Source organism: Salvelinus namaycush, chromosome 40 (assembly GCF_016432855.1).
Source record: "Salvelinus namaycush isolate Seneca chromosome 40, SaNama_1.0, whole genome shotgun sequence".
NCBI classification, from domain to species: Eukaryota; Metazoa; Chordata; class Actinopteri; order Salmoniformes; family Salmonidae; genus Salvelinus; species Salvelinus namaycush.
Window position 1 is genome coordinate 165,769 of NC_052346.1, and position 18,732 is coordinate 184,500.

The 18,732-nt window shown below is 42.5% G+C and overlaps 1 protein-coding gene across 2 annotated transcripts in view; it reads left to right on the plus strand.

Annotated features, from left to right (window-relative positions):
• Positions 1-17,505, plus strand: part of LOC120033366 (nuclear factor erythroid 2-related factor 2-like) — a 36,786-nt gene extending 19,281 nt beyond the window's left edge. The window contains exons 2-5 of one of the 2 annotated variants that reach the window (XM_038979679.1): positions 10,084-10,353; positions 11,713-11,808; positions 11,918-12,139; positions 15,932-17,505. In XM_038979679.1, the coding sequence (XP_038835607.1) occupies positions 10,084-10,353; positions 11,713-11,808; positions 11,918-12,139; positions 15,932-17,137 (1,794 nt within the window). In that variant the 3' untranslated portion in view covers positions 17,138-17,505. The remainder of the gene's footprint in view (positions 1-10,083; positions 10,354-11,712; positions 11,809-11,917; positions 12,140-15,931) is intronic. The other variant, XM_038979680.1, reaches the window with a different exon arrangement.
• The last annotated feature ends 1,227 nt before the right edge of the window (positions 17,506-18,732 follow it).

Here is an 18,732-nt window from a genome sequence, read left to right on the forward strand (position 1 = left end):
CATCCATCCTCAACAGTAGGTTAATACATCTATTATTACGTGTTTTACTTTTCCATTTCTCTCTCAAAAAAATCTCTGCATTGTTGGGAAGGACCCATAAGTAAGTGTTTCACTGTTAGTCCACACCTGTTGTTTACGAAGCATGTGACAAATACAAATTGATTTGATAAGAGCATCTGCCCAACTGACTAAAATTTGAAATTAATGGCCTCTAGTTTAGAGAGAGAAGTGGATCTGAGTGTCTGCAATTAACTTGCAAGATTTTGCCTGCTCAATGTGTAAATTTATGTTTTTAAACTGTAGTACTTTGTGTTTTATGTTGTAAATGTGTTTTTGCATGACATTTTGTGTGTTGCTATTTTGGCCAGGTCAGAAATTTTTAATCTCAATGAGACTAACCTGGTAAAATGAAGTTAATAATTTAAACATTAAAATAAAGATCAGCCTGAGATTGGCCTCTAGTCAGGCTGCTTTATCAGGTTCCAATGCTGGCTGATTGATAGTCCTGCTAATATAACTTTGCCTGTAGCTGTGTTCACCTCTCCCTTTCTTTTGTTAGTTGATAAACGGGTTTGCGTGGGCCTGAAATGAAAGCTGTATTGTGTAGTCGACTGAGATAAGATTGACAAATGAGCCTTCACCTTACTTGTCATGCTCACAGGGCCAGGTGAGTCTCACCCAACTCTCACATTTGTTTTCCTTTCATACTGTTGACCTAGTCAACTGACACCACAACACATTGTATTTCAAGGCATTTAGACACATGAAAATGCATTCCATTGTGTTGTGGGATGGTCATGCTGCCATGTTATCTGCACAATCCACACGCTAAACAGGAATGTGCACATGCAGTTACATCACCCTCTCTGCTGTAATATTTTCCCAGGTGGTGAAAGGTGGCGTGGCCCTAAGTAGTTTTCAGAGAGCCAGACCGTCACTGCAACACAGTACATATTATACTGGAGACAGTTTCAATTACATTTTGGCACAATACTACAGTGCCTTCAGAAGGTATTCACACCCATTGACTTTTTCCACATTTGTGTTGCACCCTGAATTTAAAATGGATTACATTTAGATTGTGTCACTGATCTACACACAATACCCCATATTGTCAAAGTGGAATTTTTGTCGTTAGATTTTCTTGCAAATTAATAAAAATATGAAAAGATGTAATGTCTTGAGTCAAGTATTTAAACCCTTTTGTTATGGCAAACCTAAATACGTTCAGGAGTAGAAAAGAGTGCTTAATAAGTGTCATAATAAGTTGCATAGACTCAGTCTGTGTGCAATAACATGCTTTTTGAATGACTACCCGATCTCTACACCACACACATACAATTGTGTTATGTCCCTCTGTCGAGAAGTGAATTTCAAGCAGAGATTCAACCACAAAGACCAGGGAGGTTTTCCCATGCCTTGCAAAGGGCACCTATTGGTAGATGGGTAAAAATAAAAGAAAGCGTTTCCTTTTGAGCATGCTGAAGTTATCAATTATGCTTTGGATGGTGTATCAATACACTCAGTCACTACAAAGATGCAGGCGTCCTTCCTAACTCGTTTCCCGGAGAGGAAGGAAACCACTCAGGGATTTTACCATGAGGCCAATGGTGATTTTAAAACAGTTCGAGTTTAATGGCTGTGATAGGAGAAAACTGAGGATGAATCAACAACATTGTATTTACTCCACAATACTAACCTAAATAGATTATAAAGAAGGAAGCTTGTACAGAATAAAAATATTCCAAAACGTGCAACCTGTTTGCAATAAGGCACTAAAGTAATACGGAAAATACTGTGGCAAAGAAATAAACTTTTTGTCTGGATTACAACGCGTTATGTTTGGGGCAAATCTAACACAACACATCACTGAGTACCACTCTCCATATTTTCAAGCATGGTGTTGGCTCCATCATGTTATGGGTATGCTTGTCATCAGCAAGGACGTGGGAGTTTTTTTAGGATAAATATATATTTAATAGAGCTAAGCGCAGGCAAAATCCTGGAGGTAAAACTGGTTCAGTCTGCTTTCAAAAGGTCACTGGGAGACAAATTCACCTTTTTAGTAGCAAAATAACCTAAACACAAGGCCAAATATACACTGGAGTTGCTTACCAAGACGACATTGAATGTTCCTGAGTGGCAGAGTTACAGTTATGCCTTAAATCGGCTTGAAGATCTATGGCAAGACTTGTAAAAATCTATCTAGCAAGCTATTGACAGAGCTTTGACTTAGGGGGTTGAATACTTATCTAATCATGTCACAGCCGTCGCCTAGGTGGAAATGACCAGACCAAGGTGCAGCGTGGTGAGCGTACATTTTCTTTTATTTAGAATGTCGCCAACAAGAAACAAAGCCACGACCGTGACGCTTACGAGGGCTATAGTGCCACTAACAAAGTCAGCTACCCACAAACACCAAAGGAAAAAAGGCTGCCTAAGTATGATTCCCAATCAGAGACAACGATAGACAGCTGTCCCTGATTGAGAACCATACCCGGCCAAAACATAGAAATACAAAACATAGAAAGAAATAAACTAGAATGCACACCCTAGTCACACCCTGGCCTAACCAAAATAGAGAATAAAAGCCTCTCTATGGCCAGGGCTTGACAAATCAAGATATAATGTTGTTTTATTTTTCATTAATTAAAAGAAAAAAAGAAAAACAATCCCACTTTGACATTACAGAGCATTGTGTGTGTGTGGATCATTTACAAAAAATGACCAATTAAAACATTTTAATCCAACTTTGTAACATAACAAATTGTGTAAAATGTAAGAGCTGTGAATACTTTCGGAAGGCACTGTGTATTTCAAGCAATGTTACAGCTTTACACACTCATTGGCATTCTCTCAAACAGCTTCATGAGGAATGCTTTTCCAACAGTCTTGAAGGAGTTCCCACATATGCCGAGCACTTGTTGGCTACTTTTCCTTCACTCTGCGGTCCTTCTCATCTCAAACCATCTCACTTGGGTTGAGGTCAGGTGGTTGTGCAGGCCAGGTCATCTGATGTAGCACTCCATCACTCTCCTTCTTGGTCAAATAGCCCTTACACAGCCTTGAGGTGTGTTGGGTCATTGTCCTGTTGAAAACAAATGATAGTCCCACTAAGCGCAAACCAGATAGGATGGCGTATCGCTGCAGAATGCTGTGGTAGCCATGCTGGTTGAATTCCAAATAAATCACTGATTTACCAGCAAAATCACCCCCAACCATCACACCTTCTCCTCCATGCTTCACAGTGGGAACCACACATTCATTCACCTACTCTGCATCTCACAAAGACACAGTGATTGGAACCAAAAATCTCAAATTTGGCCTCATCAGACCACAGAACAGATTTCCACCAGTATAAGGTCCATTGCTAGTGTTTCTTGGCCCAAGCAAGTCTCTTCTTATTATTGGTGTCCTATAGAAGTGGTTTCTTTGTAGCATTTCGACCATTAAGGCCTGATTCACGCAGTCTCTGAACAGTTCATGTTCAGATGTGTCTGTTACTTGAACTTTGTGAAGTGTTTATGTGGGCTGCAATCTGAGGTGCAGCCCACATGAACATGTCCTCTGCAACAGATGTAACTCTGGGTCTTCCTTTCCTGAGAGCCAGTTTCATCATAGCACTTGATGGTTTTTGAAACTGCACTTTAAGACACTTTCAGAGTTCTTTAAATTTTCCACATTGACTGACCTTCATGTCTTAAAGTAATGATATACTGTTGTTGCTCTTTGTATATTTGAGCTGTTCTTGCCATAATATGGACTTGGTCTTTTAGAAAATAAGGTAAAAAATAAAGAAAAACCCTGGAATGAGTAGGTGTGTCCAAAGTTTTGACTTGTACTCTATATATACACTGCTCAAAAAAACAAAGGGAACACTTAAAAAACACAATGTAACTCCAAGTCAATCACACTTCTGTGAAATCAAACTGTCCACTTAGGAAGCAACACTAATTGACAATAAATTTCACATGCTGTTGTCCAAATGGAATAGACAAAAAGTGGAAATTATAGGCAATTAGCAAGACACCCCCAATAAAGGAATGGTTCTGCAGGAGGTGACCACAGACCACTTCTCAGTTCCTATGCTTCCTGGCTGATGTTTTGGTCACTTTTGAATGCTGGCGGTGCTTTCACTCTAGTGGTAGCATGAGACGGAGTCTACAACCCACACAAGTGGCTCAGGTAGTGCATTTCATCCATGCACATCAATGCGAGCTGTGGCAAAAAGGTTTGCTGTGTCTGTCAGCGTAGTGTCCAGAGCATGGAGGCGCTACCAGGAGACAGGCCAGTACATCAGGAGACGTGGAGGAGGCCGTAGGAGGGCAACAACCCAGCAGCAGGACCGCTACCTCCGCCTTTGTGCAAGGAGGTGCACTGCCAGAGCCCTGCAAAATGACCTCCAGCAGGCCACAAATGTGCATTTGTCAGCATATGGTCTCACAAGGGGTCTGAGGATCTCATCTCGGTACCTAATGGCAGTCAGGCTACCTCTGGCGAGCACATGGAGGGCTGTGCGGCCCCACAAAGAAATGCCACCCCACACCATGACTGACCCACCGCCAAACCGGTCATGCTGGAGGATGTTGCAGGCAGCAGAACGTTCTCCACGGCGTCTCCAGACTCTGTCACGTCTGTCACATGTGCTCATGTGCTCAGTGTGAACCTGCTTTCATCTGTGAAGAGCACAGGGCGCCAGTGGCGAATTTGCCAATCTTGGTGTTCTCTGGCAAATGCCAAACGTCCTGCACGGTGTTGGGCTGTAAGCACAACCCCCACCTGTGGACGTCGGGCCCTCATACCACCCTCATGGAGTCTGTTTCTGACCGTTTGAGCAGACACATGCACATTTGTGGCCTGCTGGAGGTCATTTTGCAGGGCTCTGGCAGTGCACCTCCTTGCACAAAGGCGGAGGTAGCGGTCCTGCTGCTGGGTTGTTGCCCTCCTACGGCCTCCTCCACGTCTCCTGATGTACTGGCCTGTCTCCTGGTAGCGCCTCCATGCTCTGGACACTACGCTGACAGACACAGCAAACCTTCTTGCCACAGCTCGCATTGATGTTCCTTCCTGGATGAGCTGCACTACCTGAGCCACTTGTGTGGGTTGTAGACTCCGTCTCATGCTACCACTAGAGTGAAAGCACCGCCAGCATTCAAAAGTGACCAAAACATCAGCCAGGAAGCATAGGAACTGAGAAGTGGTCTGTGGTCATCACCTGCAGAACCACTCCTTTATTGGGGGTGTCTTGCTAATTGCCTATAATTTCCACCTTTTGTCTATTCCATTTGCACATCAGCATGTGAAATTTATTGTCAATCAGTGTTGCTTCCTAAGTGGACAGTTTGATTTCACAGAAGTGTGATTGACTTGGAGTTACATTGTGTTGTTTAAGTGTTCCCTTTATTTTTTTGAGCAGTGTACTTTAAATACAGCGTTGATGTCTTCTGGTTATTTTTGTCAAATAGCTATAATAAAATGTATGATAACTCCCAGTGTCAGTCATTGCTAATGTCTTCCTTCACATTGTCATACACATGTAGTTGTCATTATATCATATTTTAATTATGCATGTATGGGTACTGAAAAATAGTGAGGAATCGAAATGTGACACCTGAAAGACGTGTATTTGTATTTATTATGGATCCCAATTAGCTGCTGCCAAAGCAGCAGCTACTCTTCCTGGGGTCCAGCAAAATTAAGGCAGTTTATACAATTTTAAAACATTGCAATACATTCACAGATTTCACAACACACTGTGTGCCCTCAGGCCCCGACTCCACCACTACCACATATCTACAGTACTAAATCCATGTGTATGTATAGTGCGTATTTATGTGTGTTGCAATGACTGATATTGTCTGATATTCCATTTATTTCTGTACCCCATTCACTCATGTAACTCTAAAGGGGAAAACAGTAGTTGCTACATCCATTTTAGGACATAAAAATTAATAATATGTACCCATAGATTTTTGAAGAATATAACATTTTTATAAATGCCTCTTGAGCTTAGTTTAACTATCGTACCCCACCAGAACCCAAAATATAAGCTTGTTTTACGCCAATGATTTTAAACAAATACTGTTTTGCCTCAAAACATAGTTACAACTATAATGACTATATCAAGTCCTTGCATCCAAAGCTCTGTCTGAATTTGAGAGTGATTACATTTCTCCAGCCCCATCCATCAGCTTTTTACCAAAACAGTGGCATGGAGAACGCTTTGTTATTGTTTCAACTGCTGCTTGGTCCATTAAAGGAGACGTGACTCCTGAGAATGGACAGACACATACTCAGTCATTTACTTATGGCCAATTCAAGTTATTGCATGCATTTTATTCGGAATTGTCGGTTATTTTATTTAGAAGAGTAGTCCCTGTGATGCTGTATGGCGAAAAACTTCTAAAGCTGCCCTGATTTTACACATTAGTGGAAAGACTATAGTGTGACTGCCTAGTCATAAAGCAGGGAATAATCATTCAAAAACTGCCCCAATACAGTGGCAATAACGCTATCACAACAGCCGTCCAGCCATAAATATGAAGTTAATGGACGATTTGATTGTTTAATGGGGGTAAAACAACTGATACGGGAGGAAAATGTGTACTTTACCAGAATAGTTTTCTTGTTGTTATCTACTGAGCCAAAGGGTTGATGTTGGTTGAGTCAAGGTCACTGTCTGTCCTTTTGATCCTCGCCTTGCGTTCCTTTGAAACTCTTTTGTAATGGATGTTTAGCTTGTTACTGAGTCAACACCACACACTCTTGAAGCTTCATGGCCACATAATGAGCTGAATGTGTTTGTGAAAAGAACCTTTGATACCCAGAGATAGTTTTACCGCTTGGACCCAGAACCGAGATTAAGCTTTTTAAGATAGACATAATTGTCAATGGAAAAATTCATATTTTAGTCCTATGCTTAATCTGGGTCCAGGAACAGCCCCACAATGTCTGTGGCTCCTATTGTCATCTTGAAAATAAATGAGTTGGGACAAATCTTCAAAAATGTGTGCCTTGCTAGCAGGTGTATTCATCAAATGCATTTTGCATGATGATTGTAGAGGTGAACAGCCTAGAGCAGTTACTGCAACATTCCAGAGGCAGTCCAATGAATGAAACTGCCTCACAGTCCAAACACATGTTTGGCAGTCTACCAGCCAAATATGAGGTGTTACGTTTAATATTCAGTGTAAAAACTGTAGACAATAGAATATAATAGAAATCTTATGAAGCAACCAATGATATAATAGCTGTGAGAGGTTCTTATATGGGTTCAGCTTTATCAAACAGAACTAATTTGTCTTGTTACCTATTGGTCAGATTAGATTTGGTCCAGTGCCAGCATGTTTGCGATTGGACTGAAATCCAAGCCTGCTGAATAATAATTACCAATCAGAGAGTATCTCGGCCAATAGCTTATTATTGAGTTGAGCAGCGTCTTTCAGCCACACTGTGCTGCTCTTGCATATAGAAACAAAGGCTGATCAAGGACATCAAAGAATGCTGGCTTTGTAAGCTGTGCAATATGTATCTATAACTTCATGCATGTAATACTCATATTTTACTCTGCGCTCTTTAGTGGATCTTGCTCAGTCATTCCTGGTGGTATTTGGTGGTTTAGCTAGATGCTGGCGTTGGAGGTTGCTGAAATGTACACGTGGGTGTGGAGCCATCCTGCTTTAAGAATGAGGAGAACAGCATGTATTATTCATACATCCTCGTCATACATCTTTCGTGTCGTCTGAGATTCCCAAAGATTGGAAAGCAGCTGCGGTTATCCCCCTCTTCAAAGGGGGGGACACTCTTGACCCAAACAGCTACAGACCTATATCTATCCTACCCTGCCTTTCTAAGGTCTTCGAAAGCCAAGTTAACAAACAGATTACCGACCATTTCGAATCCCACCATACCTTCTCCGCTATGCAATCTGGTTTCAGAGCTGGTCATGGGTGCACCTCAGCCACGCTCAAGGTCATAAACGATATCTTAACCGCCATCGATAGGAAACAATACTGTGCAGCCGTATTCATTGACCTGGCCAAGGCTTTTGACTCTGTCAATCACCACATCCTCATCGGCAGACTCGACAGCCTTGGTTTCTCTAATGATTGCCTCGCCTGGTTCACCAACTACTTCTCAGATCGAGTTCAGTGTGTCAAATCGGAGGGTCTGTTGTCCGGGCCTCTGGCAGTCTCTATGGGGGTGCCACAGGGTTCAATTCTTGGACCGACTCTCTTCTCTGTATACATCAATGATGTCGCTCTTGCTGCTGGTGAGTCTCTGATCCACCTCTACGCAGACGACACTATTCTGTATACTTCTGGCCCTTCTTTTGACACTGTGTTAACAACCCTCCAGGCGAGCTTCAATGCCATACAACTCTCCTTCCGTGGCCTCCAATTGCTCTTAAATACAAGTAAAACTAAATGCATGCTCTTCAACCGATCGCTGCCTGCACCTGCCCGCCTGTCCAACATCACTACTCTAGACGGCTTTGACTTAGAATATGTGGACAACTACAAATACCTAGGTGTCTGGTTAGACTGTAAACTCTCCTTCCAGACTCACATCAAACATCTCCAATCCAAAGTTAAATCTAGAATTGGCTTCCTATTCCGCAACAAAGCATCCTTCACTCATGCTGCCAAACATACCCTTGTAAAACTGACCATCCTACCAATCCTCGACTTCGGTGATGTCATTTACAAAATAGCCTCCAATATCCTACTCAATAAATTGGATGCAGTCTATCACAGTGCCATCCGTTTTGTCACCAAAGCCCCATACACTACCCACCACTGCGACCTGTACACTCTCGTTGGCTGGCCCTCGCTTCATACTCGTCGCCAAACCCACTGGCTCCAGGTCATCTACAAGACCCTGCTAGGTAAAGTCCCCCCTTATCTCAGCTCGCTGGTCACCATAGCAGCACCTACCTGTAGCACGCGCTCCAGCAGGTATATCTCTCTGGTCGCCCCCAAAACCAATTTTTCCTTTGGCCGCCTCTCCTTCCAGTTCTCTGCTGCCAATGACTGGAACGAACTACAAAAATCTCTGAAACTGGAAACACTTATCTCCCTCACTAGCTTTAAGCACCAGCTGTCAGAGCAGCTCATAGATTACTGCACCTGTACATAGCCCATCTATAATTTTGCCCAAACAACTACCTCTTTACCTACTGTATTCATTTATTTATTTTTGCTCCTTTGCACCCCATTATTTCTATCTCTACTTTGCACTTTCTTCCACTGCAAACCAACCATTCCAGTGTTTTTTTACTTGCTATATTGTATTTACTTCGCCACCATGGCCTTTTTTTATATTTTTATTTATTTATATATATATTTTGTTTGCCTTCACCTCCCTTATCTCACCTCACTTGCTCACATTGTATATAGACTTATTTTTCACTGTATTATTGACTGTATGTTTGTTCTACTCCATGTGTAACCATGTGTTGTTGTATGTGTCGAACTGCTTTGCTTTATCTTGGCCAGGTCGCAATTGTAAATGAGAACGTGTTCTCAATTTGCCTACCTGGTTAAATAAAGGTGAAATAAATAAAAAATAAAAAAACATCTCATCTGATTGAGTTGGGTCATGGCTAAAGGTGGGGGTAAGGGACAGCTGTCCACAGGGAGTGGAACAGGGGATACAATACGTGGCACAGAGAAGCTTTCTGGGTATTGTCGACACACCCTTTTTGATCCCACTTGTCTGCCTTCTGTTTGTTCGTGATGGGTGATAATATAATATCCATCTTATCCTAACGCTTTGTCAAATACTTCAGGATCCCTGCATTAAAAGTGGTTCTTTAAGGACCACTGCCTTCAAATCAAATCAAATCGCATTTGTCACATGCGCCGAATTCAACAGGTGTAGACGTTACAGTGAAATGCTTACTTACAAGCCCTTAACCAACAATGCAGTTTTAAGAAAATACCAACAACAAAAAAGTAAGAAATAAGAATAACAAATAATTAAAGAGCAGATAAGAATAGTTGGAGTAGCAGTGGTGTTGGCTGTAGTGTTGTCCTGCTATCCTCCTATCTTAACTCACTATGGTCATTGTTCTCCTGCCAGGATATGAACTTGATTGACATCCTGTGGAGGCAGGACATTGACCTGGGTGCCGAGCGGGAGGTGTTTGACCTGAGCCTGCGGCAGAAGGAGGATGAGCTGCGCAGGCAGAAGGAACTGGAGGAGGAGAAGAGGCTGCACCTGCTGAGGGAGCAGGATAAGGCCTTGCTGGAACAGCTAGAGCTGGACGAGGAGACTGGAGAGTTCATGCCCTGCCTGCTACCCAGTGAACCAGAGCTGCCCAACACAGATACCACCCCAGAGGGAAACCAGGTATCTGTCTGTCTGTCTGTCTGTCTGTCTGTCTGTCTGTCTGTCTGTCTGTCTGTCTGTCTGTCTGTCTGTCTGTCTGTCTGTCTGTCTGTCTGTCTGTCTGTCTGTCTGTCTGTCTGTCTGTCTGTCTGTCCGTCCGTCCGTCCGTCCGTCCGTCCGTCCGTCCGTCCGTCCGTCCGTCCGTCCGTCCGTCCGTCCGTCCGTCCCACCAGAGAGTGGTCCCCCTCTGGAATAGAAAAGAGTAATGAGATTAGCATTTATGCTAGGGAAATGTATGTGTTCTGTGTCTTGTTTTTTTTAAATATTCATTTTGAGGGTGGTATACAAAAGTATCTATATCCACAGTAAAACGAGTCCTATATCGACAAAACCTGAAAGGCCGCTCAGCAAGGAAGAAGCCACTGCTCCAAAACCGCCCAAAAAAGCCAGACTACGGTTTGCAACTGCACATGGGGACAAAGATTGTACTTTTTGGAGAAATATCTTCTGATCTGATCAAACAAAAATAGAACTGTTTGGCCGTAATGACCATCATTATGTTATGAGGAAAAAAGGGGAGGCTTGGAAGCCGAAGAACATCATCCCAACAGTGAAGCACGGGGGTGGCAGCATCATGTTGTGGGGGTGCTTTGCTGCAGGAGGGACTGGTGAACTTCACAAAATAGATGGCATTATGAGGACGAAAATTCGGTGGATATATTGAAGCAACATCTCAAGACTTCAGTCAGGAAGTTAAAGCTTGGTCGCAAATGGGTCTTCCAAATGGACAATGACTCCAAGCATACTTCCAAAGTTGTGGCAAAATGGCTTAAGGACAACAAAGTCAAAGTATTGAAGTGGCCATCACAAAGCCCTGACCTCAATCCTATAGAATATTTGTGGGCAGAACTGAAAAAGCGTGTGCGAGCAAGGAGGCCTACAAATCTGACTCAGTTTCACCAGCTCTGTCAGGAGGAATGGGCCAAAATTCACCCAACTTATTGTGGGAAGCTTGTGGAAGGCTACCCAAAATGTTTGACCCAAGTTAAACAATTTAAAGGCAATGCTACCAAATACTAATTGAGTGTATGTAAACTTCTGACCCACTGGGAATGTGATGAAAGAAATAAAAGCTGAAATAAATCATTCTCTCTAGTAATATTCTGACATTTCACATTCCTAAAATAAAGTGGTGATCCTAACTGACCTAAGACAGGGAATGTTAAAGGGATTAAATGTCAGGAATTGTGAAAAACCAATATATTTGGCTAAGGTGTATGCAAACTTCCAATTTCAACTGTACATTATGTTTAAAAAAATGTTTTATAACTTTATCGCTCATACAGCCAGTCATTTATATCTGTGTGTCTGTTTTTGTAGAACACCATTTTTTCCAGAGTGGATGGGGATGCACTTTCATTTGATGAGTGCATGCAGCTTCTCGCAGAGACATTCCCTTTAGTAGAAACCATTGAGGTAAGAGAATACACTACCAATACCTACAAACCAGTAACATAATTCCAATCTGTTTCTCCTCTTATCAATGCATCCCCTCTAATTTCCAGTATTTGTCTGTGTATTCTAGCTCCCCCATCCTCCTCCTGCTCATGTCATGCCCTCCCCTTTCATTGGCAACAGTAGGCCAGATATGCTGACCTCCCAGCAGTCACCTGTGGCCCAGAACCCCATGCTCTCTGCTCTGCTGGCCCCCCACAAGGCTCCCACTGCTGTGCCTGCGTCTCTGGATCCAGCCCCTGTGGATGTGGAGCAGGCCTGGATGGAGCTGCTCTCCCTGCCTGAGCTCGAGGTAGGTATGATACAATGGAACAATTCATAAAGCCACAACAAGCCCTGTTCAGCTAGGTAATGGACACCTAAAGAACAACGAGTGGCTGCTGCAGTAGGGCGGGCGAGGACACAGCACAAGCACGCCTTTGTTAGAATAAATTTGAAAAGTAGACCTCCTGATAATTCTCTTTTATTTATGTCCTTTTCTGTTGGCATGAACTTTCTCAAACAGGTATTATTGTGCATCACACAAAATGTACGTACCCCGCATAGGCCTAAATGCAAGAAAATACATTTGTCAAATGAGTTTCTATGTACTGAAATAGCACGCACATTAGAACTCATCGAACTCAAGTCCAGGAAAGTTTACAAGCCGAACAAGCCTAATTGGAATGATGAGTTAAGGGACCTATGATCTGTACGCCGCAAGGCTGAGCACTTATTTCTACAGTGTAAAGATAGGAATACAAGATAATATTTTTAAGAAAAAACAGCATGTGTTTGATTAAAGACGGAGCCTATTCAAACAGAGATATCAGAGAGGGCAGGTATTACACCTTGAGGAGATACCGACAAGAAATTCTCAACAGTTCCTGGAACCAAATAAGTTGGGACCAAAACGACATAAGACAATTCCAATGGAAGTCAGTGAAGAGCAGGGGGGCTGAAGTTCGATATTACACAGGTACTTAATGAGTGTGAGAAGGGGTTTGCAAGTTTGTTCTCAGGTAATGAAAATGTGGCATATTTTGAGGAAGATTTTTATTAAGACACATGTTCCCTGAAAACTAAACTGGGAAATGGCAGGTAGCGGCAGCAGGTAGCCTAGTGATTAGAGCGTTGTACTAGTAACCGAAAGGTTGCAATATCAATCCCCGAGCTGACAAGGTAAAAATCTGTCGTTCTGCCCCTGAACAAGGCACTGTCCCAAGGCCGTCATTGAAAATAAGAATTTGTTCTTAACTGACTTGCCTAGTTAAATAAAGGTTAAAAAACACAACGTCAAACTCAGAACCCTCTTATATACTGTATTGAAATGTCAGAATGATAGTAGAGAGAATGATTTTTTTCAGCTTTCATTTCTTTCATCACATTCCCAGTGGGTCAGAAGTTAACATACACTACATTAGTATTTGGTAGCTTTGCCTTTAAATTGTTTAACTTGGGTCAAACGTTTCAGGTAGCCTTCCACAAGCTTCCCACAATAAGTTGGGTGAATTTCGGCCCATTCTTCCTGACAGAGCTGGTGTAACTGAGTCAGGTTTGTAGGCCTCCTTGATCGCACACGCTTTTTCAGTTCTGACCACACATTTTCCATGGGATTGGGGTCAGGGCTTTGTGAAGGCCACTCCAATACCATGACTTCGTTGTCCTTAAGCCATTTTGCCACCACTTTGGAAGTATGTTTATGGTCATTGTTCATTTGGAAGACCCATTTGCGACCAAGCTTTAACTTCCTGACTGATGTCTTGAGATGTTGCTTCAAAATATCCACGTAATTTTCCGTCCTCATGATGCCATATATTTTGTGAAGTGCACCAGTCCCTCCTGCAGCAAAGCACCCCCACAACATGATGCTGCCACCCCCGTGCTTCACAGTTGGGATGGTGTTCCTCGGCTTGCAAGACTCACCATTTTTCCTCCAAACATGACAATGGTCATTATGGCCAAACAGTTCTATTTTTGTTTCATCAGACCAGAGGACATTTCTCCAAAAAGTAAGATCTTTGTCTCCATGTGCAGTTGCAAACTGTAATCTGGCTTTTTTTATGGCGGTTTTGGAGCAGTGGCTTCTTCCTTGCTGAGTAACCTTTCAGGTTATGTCGATTTAGGACTTGTTTTAATGTGGATATAGATACATTTGTACCTGTTTCCTCCAGCATCTTCACAAGGTCCTTTGCTGTTGTTCTGGGATTGATTTGCACTTTTCGCACCAAAGTACTTTCATCTCTTGGAGACAGAATGCGTCTCCTTCCTGAGCGGTATGACGGCTGCGTGGTCCCATGGATGTTTATACTTTCGTACTATTGTTTGTGCAGATGAACGTGGTACTTTCATGTGTTTGGAAATTGCTCCCAAGGTTGAACCAGACTTGTGGAGGTCTACAATTTTTTTCTGAGGTCTTGGCTGATTTCTTTTGATTTTCCCCTGATGTCAAGGAAAGAGGCACTGAGTTTGAAGGTAGGCCTTGAAATACATCCACAGGTACGTTTCACCAAATTACTCAAATTATGTCAATTAGCCTATCAGAAGCTTCTAAAGCCATGACAAAATTTTAAGCTGTTAAAGGCACAGTCAACTTAGTGTACATAAACTTCTGACCCACTGGAATTGTGATACAGTGAATTATAAGTGAAATAATCTGTCTGTAAACAATTGTTAGAAAAAATTACTTGTGTCATGCACAAAGTAGATGTTCTAACCGACTTGCCAAAACGATAGTTTGTTAACAAGAAATTTGTGGAGTGGTTGAAAAATGAGCTTTATTGACTCCAACCTAAGTGTATGTAAACTTCCGACTTCAACTGTAACCTGTACCTATATGAGGAGTTGTCCGTGGCAGAAGTTAAGAAGGCGATTGACACAGCAAAAAATGGGAAAGCATTTGTCATTGATAAACTTCTTAATCAAGTCTTAATTACTCTAAATTAACTGAAGTTCTACATGGTTTGCTCTGAATTTGTTTAGAGTACAGTGTTCTGCAATCCAGTTGGAATAAGTCCATAGTCAATCCCATTACCAAATCTTTAAAATAATTACCCGGGAGTTCCACTGAACTGGAGAGGCATACGTTTACCAGGTACGGTCGATAAATTATATTCATCCATCCTCAACAGTAGGTTAATGCATCTATTATTACGTGTTTTACTTTTCAATTCTTTCTCCAAAAACAAATCTCTGCATTGTTGGGAAGGACCCATAAGTAAGCGTTTCACTGTTAGTCCACACCTGTTGTTTACGAAGCATGTGACAAATACAAATTGATTTGATTAGAGCATCTGCCAACTGACTAAAATGTGAAATGAATGGCCTCTAGTTTAGAGAGAGAAGTGGATCTGACTGTCTGCAATTAACTTGCAAGATCTTGCCTGCTCAATGTGTAAATTGATGTTCAGTGCCACTGAACTGGAGAGGCATAAGTTTACTAGGTACGATCTATAAATTATATTCATCCATCCTCAACAGTAGGTTAATGACCTTTTAGGAGGATCAAAACATTCTGGTGGAACAACAAAATAGTTTTCATACATCCAGAGACTGTATCGATCATATCTACTCAGTGTGTAGAATAGCCAGTATAAAAACATTAAGAACACCTTCCTAATTGTGAGTTGCACCCCCTTTTGCCCTCAGAACAGCCTCAATGCATCGGGGCATGGACTCTACAAGATGTTGAAAGCGTTCCACAGGGATGTTGGCCCATGTTGTGTCAAGTTGGCTGAATGTGACCTGGCGATTTGACACATATAAAATGTAATTCATTCATTAATTGTATTAATTCACTCTGTGATCAAGTTTCACTGAATAGGGTTTTCATACTTGCTATGGAGCTGTATATAGTTCCACCACAGGATAGCACTGATCCAATGGCTGTACATAGTCTTGGACTACAATGGCAATGCTATCCAATTTTAGATAGTAATTGTACCCATTGTTTATAAGGGTTTCCCACTAGAGATACAAGTCTCCTTTTTTTCACTATGATAATGAAGACATGAAATTAACAGTCTCACCTTTCAATAAAATATTTTACAATGTATATAGGTCACTGTCTGTTTTCTAATTCTTTGATTTACTCTATTTTCAACAGCAGCACTTAAAAATGCAAGTGTCAGATATCCTGGATCAGAATGGCTATACCAGCACAAGCATGCCCCTAGAGGTGCAGGACCCTAACTACAGCTTCTACTTGCCTGAGCTCCCAGGCTTGGTCACAAACATAGATACTACACCACCCGTCCCAACCATCAACAACTTCAAAGGGATGGTTCCCCCTGACAACCTCAACCAAATTACTCTGAAAGCCCCGGAGCTCAACACAACCTACACCACAGATAGCCTCTGTAAGGTGTTCTACACTGACCCCTCAAACACAAAACCTTGCTCCCCCATGTTATCCTATACTTCCAATGAGGCCAACCCACAGGAGGAGGTGAGACACAAACCACTGGAATCGTCAGAAATACATGTCCCCCAATTTTCCCTGACAGATGGACACAAGACTGCTACAGAGTTCCCTGACTCTGACTCCGGTCTGTCAATGGACAATGTCAGCTCGCCTAAGAAATCCCATCAGGACGATAGTTCTACGGGATACAGCGACTCAGACCTGGAGGAGATGGATAGCAACCGGTCCGAGTACAGAGAGATGTTCTCACTGTCTCTCCATGGAGAGGAACAACAGTCCTCCCCTTACAACACTGGTCCAGTATCCCATCTTCCGGCAGACAGCCTACCCTACCCAAAAAGTGAGCTCATAGAGGGCAACGGCCATAACCAGCGCCCATTCACCAAAGACAAGCCGAGAAGGCGCTATGCAGGCTGCCAGTCCCGTCTGTCCAGAGACGAACAGCGGGCCAAGGCCCTGGGGATCCCCTTTGCTGTAGAGCTCATTATCAACCTGCCTGTGGATGACTTCAATGAGCTCATGTCCAAGCACCAGCTTAACGAGGTCCAGCTGGTCCTGATCCGAGACATCCGCCGACGGGGCAAGAACAAGGTGGCAGCCCAGAACTGCCGCAAGCGCAAGATGGAAAGCATCTCAGACCTGGAGGGGGAGCTTGAAGCCCTGTGCGAGAAGAAGGAGCACTTGCTCAGAGAGAGTGCCCAGAGGAACGGCAGTCTGAACGAGCTAAAGGAGCAGCTGGGGAGTCTGTACCTGGAGGTGTTCAGTCGGCTGAGAGATGAGGAGGGGAAGCCCTACTCTCCCAGTGACTACTCCCTCCAGCAGACCTCCAACGGCAGCATGTTCCTTGTGCCTCGTGTTAAAAAGATACTCAAGGGTGAAGACAAATAGTCTCTTCCATTGCACTGTTTTCATTACTTTTGTTCATACCTACTCTACATGACTACCATGCTCAAAGTTCTATGCTAGACTATCAATTGTATATATGTTGCTTAAGGAGTAGTTTAACAGGAGTGTTATTTAACTTAATTCCACTTAATTCCACTTTCAACAATGTTGAAATCTCTCCTTATTTTGTACAGCAATACTTTTTTTTGATCCTGTAATCATAGCTATGCAAATAGATGTCTACCCTATTTGCAATTGAGACATGGTGACGTGTGTATGCACAGTTGAAGTCGGACGTTTACATACACTTAGGTTGGAGTCATTAAAACTCGTTTTTCAACCACTTCACAAATTTCTAAACAAACTATCGTTTTGGCAAGTCAGTTAGGACATCTACTTTGTGCATGACACAAGTCATTTTTCGAACAATTGTTTACGGACAGATTATTTCACTTATAATTTACTGTATCACAATTCCAGTGGGTCAGAAATGTACATACTCAATTGACTGTGCCTTTAAACAGATTGTAAAATTCCAGAAAATTATGTCATGGCTTTAGAAGTTTCTGATGGGATAATTGACATCATTTGAGTCAATTGGAGGTGTACCTGTGGATGTATTTCAAGGCCTACCTTCAAACTCAGTGCCTCTTTCATTGACATCAGGGGAAAATCAAAAGAAATCAACCAAGACCTCAGAAAAAAATGGTAGACCTCCACAAGTCTGGTTCATCCTTGGGAGCAATTTCCAAACACCTGAAGGTACCACGTTCATCTGCACAAACAATAGTACGAAAGTATAAACACCATGGGACCATACCGCTCAGGAAAGAGACGCATATTGTCTCCTAGAGATTAACGTATTTTGGTGCGAAAAGTGCAAATCAATCCCAGAACAACAGCAACGGACCTTTTGAAGATGCTTGAGGAAACAGGTGCTTAAGTATCTATATCCACAGTAAAACGAGTCCTATATTGACATAACCTGAAAGGCTGCTCAGCAAGAAAGAAGCCACTGCTCCAAAACCGCCATTAAAAAGAGAGACTAAAGTTTGCAACTGCACATGGGGACAAAGATTGTACATTTTGGAGAAATGTCCTCTGGTCTGATGAAACAAAAATAGAACTGTTTGGCCATAATGACCATTGTTATGTTTGGAGGAAAAAGGGTGATGCTTGCAAGCTGAAGAACACCATCCCAACCGTGAAGCACGGGGGTGGCAGCATCATGTTGTGGGGGTACTTTGCTGCAGGAGGGTCTGGTGCACTTCACAAAATAGATGGCACCGTGAGGATGGAAAATTCAGTGGATATATTGAAGCAACATCTCAAGACATCAGTCAGGAAGGTAAAGCTTGGTCGCAAATGGGTCTTCCAAATGAACAATGACCCAAAGCATATTTCCAAAGTTGTGGCAAAATGGCTTAAGGACAACAAAGTCAAGGTATTGGAGTGGCCATCACAAAGCCCTGACCTCAATCCCATGGAAAATGTGTGGACAGAACTGAAAAAGCATGTGCGAGCAAGGAGGCCTACAAAACCTGACTCAGTTACACCAGCTACTATTTAATGAATCTGCCAGTTGAAGACTTGTGAGG